Below are 6,000 nucleotides of genomic sequence, written 5' to 3'. Positions count from 1 at the left end.
TATATATATATATATATATATATATATATATATATATATATATATATATATATATATATATATATATATATATATATATATATATATATATATATATATATATATATATATATATATATATATATATATATAACCTGATATATATATATATATATAACCTGATATATATATATATATATATAACCTGATATATATATATATATATATATATATATATATATATATATATATATATATATATATATATATATATATATATATATATATATATATATATATATATATATATATATATATATATATATATATATATATATATATATATATATATATATATATATATATATATATATATATATATATATATATATATATATATATATATATATATATATATATATATATATATATATATATATATATATAACCTGATATATATATATATATATATATATATATATAACCTGATATATATATATATATATATATATATATATAACCTGATATATATATATATATATATATATATATATATATATATATATATATATATATATATATATAACCTGATATATATATATATATATATATATATAACCTGATATATATATATATATATATATATATATATATATATATATATATATATATATATATATATATATAACCTGATATATATATATATATATAACCTGATATATATATATATATATATATATATATATATATATATATATATATATATATATATATATATATATATATATATATATATATATATATATATATATATATATATATAACCTGATATATATATATATATATATATAACCTGATATATATATATATATATATAACCTGATATATATATATATATATATATATATATATAACCTGATATATATATATATATATATATATATATATATATATATATATATATAACCTGATATATATATATATATATATATATATATATATATATATATATATATATATATATATAACCTGATATATATATATATATATATATATATATATATATATATATATATATATATATATATATATATATATATATATATATATATATATATATATATATATATATATATATATATAACCTGATATATATATATATATATATATATATATATATATATATATATATATATATATATATATATATATATATATATATATATATATATATATATATATATATATATATATATATATATATATATATATATATATATATATATATATATATATATATATATATATATATATATATATATATATATATATATATATATATATATATATATATATATATATATATATATATATATATATATATATATATATATATATATATATATATATATATATATATATATATACATACATATATATATATATAACCGGGCGTAGTGGCGTGCGCCTGTAATCCGGCTACTCGGAGGCTTGGGTTGGAGGATCGCTTGAGGACGGGAGCCCTGCACTGGGCCGTGCGATGAGAGGGTGTAGGGCAGCCCAGAATCATGGTGAAACCCAATCCTTATCCCTGTGTCGTAAGAGGCGACCAGGGTTGTGTCAGGAAGGGCATCCGGCGTAAAACCTGTGCCAAGTCGGTATGCGGATCATAACGGATGATCCGCTGTGGCGACCCCTTACGGGAGCAGCCGAAAGACGAACAACAACATATATATATATATATATATATATATATATATATATATATATATATATATATATATATATATATATATATATATGTTTTGCTTCCGTGCCCGTCACACTTTATTCATAACCAAGTAAACCATTCCCTCCCGGATAGACGGCTTTTGAAACTGGCATTTTTCTGATCAACTGACAAATTTTTGTTCCAACTCAATCGATTATTCCCTTTCCAACCAAATAAATCAATTATTAACTTTCCAACAGTACCCTTTTTTTTTTTCCACAACAGCAGGAACCCTCGAGAATAAAGCGTGACGGATGGACGCTTCCTCTTTTCATGACATGATTTTTACGAAGGTGTTCCATTTACTTTGCCAAGTATTAAATCTTAACCAAGTAGCATCTCAGATTCTAGCCATATTCAAAAAGCATGAGGCCAAAATTTAATCTTGGATTAAGGTAAGGAAGAAAAGTTCTAACCAAGCAGCTGGGTGTTTGAACATCCTGATAGTGAAGGCCTACTCCAGCAGAATTATCATGCGAGATTTGAAATTGGATTTTCCTGCTGCGACATCTTCTTCTTTCGGCTGCTCCCTTTAGGGGTCGCCACAGCGGATCATCCGTATGATCCGCATCGTGATTTGGCACATGTTTTACGCCGGATGCCCTTCCTGACGCAACCCTGGTCGCCTCTTACGACACAGGGATATGGTACACCTATTTTAACCGGGGTATACACCGGCCCAGTACACTGGTACTCATTTCGCCGACCTCAGAAGGATGACAGGCTGAGTCAACCCCCTGGTGTATTAATTCAGTGGCCCAACGGGGCTTGAACTCAGGACCTTTTGGATTCCAAGCCGCTGCCCTAACCACTGCGCCAACACCAGGTTCCTGCTGCGACATGAAAACACAAATTCATTTAATACCACACGATGAGCATTGAATACAAATGCTACTATACTCCTATACATTCACTTTATTGCAGAGTGTGTGACTTCCTCGCATATGCTCACATATACGTCGGTGGTCCAAATCTTCATTGGCGACGTAAAGTTTGCCATCTCATACAATTATGGATCATGTGAAAATTGAGCATCAACGCGTCAGCTCCAAAGGAACTCACAAAGATACGGGAGCCATGTACAGCAAAGGTGTGCCCTCGTACTCGAAAGTAGCCGAAGAGCACCTGACTTCAAGCTTGGACCTGAACCGATTGAAGATGGCTCCAGGTAAGAAGGGCAGATTCACAAACTATTGCCCAGGTCGTGGCATTAATCCAAGGAAGGATGGCCGCATTAAAGAAGCCAGGACATTCAAAAGGACTCGGAATTCCTCGGAATGCAATGTACCTGAATTGGGAGCCCTGAAGCCTCAGCGAATGGTGTCGCAAGTCGTGAGTTGCGAGGAAAGCGCTCATGCACACAACCATTGCAATTCGAACTGCGCGAAGCAGCCAAATGTGGAAGTCTCAACCGAAGATCTCACGAAACCGTTCAAATGACAGTTCGGGAAGCAACAACATCGTCGTTCGGGTGTAGACGGGTGAAGGTATTCAATTGAAATAAAACTTATTCTCTCTCTCTCTCATCAAACATGGAATGCACTCAGATTTGGATACAATTGAAACTCCTTTCGATTCCTTCACCGACCTTATGTGAAGCACACTTACCTGGCTGAACACCTGCAATAAATGGGTTTCTCAACGAGATGGACACGAAGGAGAAATATTTCACATCGAACTCACCTGCTCTTTCAAGGGAAGTAGGAATAACATCGACATTTTGAAGAGGAAGAGAGAAATGATATTGGTGTCGGTTGTTGCACAGTGCTAGACAATTAAAAATATCAATATAAATATAAATATATATAAATATAAAATAAATAATTATATACCCGAGCCTGTAAAAGCTGAACAACCAGTGATCCAAAAGGAGTGTGGCCCTTACTGGACTCCTGAACGAAACAAAACCGCTGAAGGTACATCATGTTTGAAGAGGTGAGGGTTAGGTGGGTCAGGAAAGACAGTCAGGTGTTGTCAACGAACCATGGCGAATCCGGACAGCAGTGCGGACGTCCGGCTTGACGCCTTGAGCTTGGCTCGACTCAGGTAGAAGCGTTTCCAGGACAGGGCTCTCAAGGACGGCTCGCTCGGAGCCATTGGACGTGACCTTGTGCCCGAGTTAACTCCCACAACGTTAACCTAGAAAACACACTAACTCGACGGTAATTACACACGTGACACGCCGATCAGTTGTAACTTCAACGGGTACAAGATGCCGAGTGAACGACCTTAATCGGCGATGTTAAACGTCCCGACTTCGTAGGACACCGAACGACATCGTGAGACGCTGCGCAGAAATCGGAAATCTCAGCACGCCGCCCGTTTTACGAAGTTCCCTCGTCCTCGCAGGATTTTATCTCATGTACAAGTTGCTCATCTTGTCTGAGTTACTTTGAGCCGTTCGATAACTCATATTATCCTGTTTAACATCGGGTCTTCACGTCCTTCTTTGGAAAACGGGCGAACACCAAATAAACAAACAACCAACCTGAGGTCCGAGCGGAACGTGTTCGTTTACTTCCGCATTTTCCTGCAGTAGTCTTCTTCTTCTTCTTCTTCGTCGTCTTCTTCTTCTTCTTCCTATTACTCCTCTTCTTCTTCATAAAATTCGTGTTCTGTCGTCGTCGCCATTGTTTGTTTGTTTATTAGTTTATGATGGATTACAAGTAAACTCATCTGCATGGTGAATTCAAAGATGAAAATCTCCGAATTTACAATTCCTGCAAGTTGCACATGTAATCTATGGTGGGGTGGTTGGGGGAGGAGTGGTGGTGGTGGTGGTGGTTGTGAGGGGTGGTGGTGCTGGGGAGGGGGGAGTGGTGGTGGATGAACAGTTGGGGGGTGGATGAAGGATTGGGGGTGGATGAAGGGTTGGGGGGTGGTAGGATGATTGGGGGTGGATGAAGGGTTGGGGGTGTTGGGGTGATTGGGGGTGGATGAAGGTTTGGGGGGTGTTGGGGTGATTGGGGGTGGATGAAGGGTTGGGGGGGTGTTGGAGTGATTGGGGGTGGATGAAGGGTTGGGGGTGGTGGGATGATTGGGGGTGGATGAAGGGTTGGTGGGGTGTTGGGGGGTGGATGAAGGGTTGGGGGTGGTGGGGTGTTGGGGGTGGATGAAGGGTTGGGGGTGGTGGGTGATTGGGGGTGGATGAAGGGTTGGGGGGCTGGGGTGATTGGGGGTGGATGAAGGGTTGGGGGGTGATTGGGGGGGGGGTGGTTTGCCGTGACATACAGTGTGTGCAAGCGTACGTACATCACATGGTTAAACCTGGTGTTGGTTTAGTGCAGGGGTCTCTAACCTTTTTGGGCGGAGGGCCACAAAACCAAAGTGGTGAGGGGCGGATAACCACACTCAAAAAAAGGACGCTAACTTCCGGAAAAAAAAATATAATTAATATGCGGAAATTTAAACAAAAATTAGTGCTGAATATATTTTTCTTACGAACGAATATGATAAATGAATAATCGTGTTAAAAACACATGTGGCTAATATGAATCAAAATCATAATAACAATTACAGAACGCTTTGATCATTGACCCTGACAAATTGGCAGTATCGCGGGCCGCATTGTAATGTAAACTTAATATGGCACCGCGGGCCGCATAAATTCGTCTAAGGGGCCGCATGTGGCCCGCGGGCCGCAGGTTGGAGACCCCTGGTTTAGTGGTTCGGCTGGCTGGCTTGGGATCTTCAGGTCCTGAGTTGTCCCATTGGCCGCTGATTTAATTAACACCAGGTGGGGTTGACTCAGCCTGTCATCCTTGCGAGGTTGGCGAAATGAGTACCGGTGTACTGGTCCAGTAGCACAGCATCAGCGGCATAATCGCACCCCAATACAATGATAGCTACCCAGCAACAACATGCAAGAACAAGAAGAAGATCGCATGGTTGTCATTGGCAACGTTGCACGTCCAGGCAGGTCATGTGCTCGTCCACTGGGACATGACGGCTATAAGTTTACATGAGCAACATATGATCATAAAACGTTTGTGTCTGAGTGAGTCGATGATTCTTCGTCACGTGCTTGCAGTATGTGTAGTGTCAAAAGCTACTGCGCATCAGGTGCTCCGAATGCTCAAAGACAGTAAAAAGACAAACGATTCTTCATATTGTCGTACATTGTGATGATGCAGTGATGCACGGGTGTGTTCGGTTACCAAGCAGCTTGCTAAGCCGGTCGTTCCTTCACGGTTTCGAATGGACTGCTTGCTCGAGTGTTCAAACCACTTCGTGAGTACTGTGCAAGAAAC

The 6,000-nt window shown here is 36.9% G+C and overlaps 1 protein-coding gene across 2 annotated transcripts in view; it reads right to left on the bottom strand.

Annotated features, from left to right (window-relative positions):
- Positions 1-4,312, bottom strand: part of LOC147034108 (protein orai-2-like) — a 20,328-nt gene extending 16,016 nt beyond the window's left edge. The window contains exons 1-2 of one of the 2 annotated variants that reach the window (XM_085876528.1): positions 4,239-4,312; positions 3,734-3,889 (exon numbers count right to left, since the gene is read on the bottom strand). In XM_085876528.1, the coding sequence (XP_085732654.1) occupies positions 3,734-3,847 (114 nt within the window). In that variant the 5' untranslated portion in view covers positions 3,848-3,889; positions 4,239-4,312. The remainder of the gene's footprint in view (positions 1-3,733; positions 3,890-4,238) is intronic. The other variant, XM_085876532.1, reaches the window with a different exon arrangement.
- Between the last annotated feature and the right edge of the window lie 1,688 nt (positions 4,313-6,000).

This window comes from Eptatretus burgeri, chromosome 1 (genome assembly GCF_056783735.1).
Source record: "Eptatretus burgeri isolate ZD-2024b chromosome 1, Ebu_testis_v1, whole genome shotgun sequence".
Classification (NCBI taxonomy): domain Eukaryota; kingdom Metazoa; phylum Chordata; class Myxini; order Myxiniformes; family Myxinidae; genus Eptatretus; species Eptatretus burgeri.
Note: the sequence above shows the minus strand (reverse complement) of the source record. Positions and strands in the feature narration are given on the sequence as shown.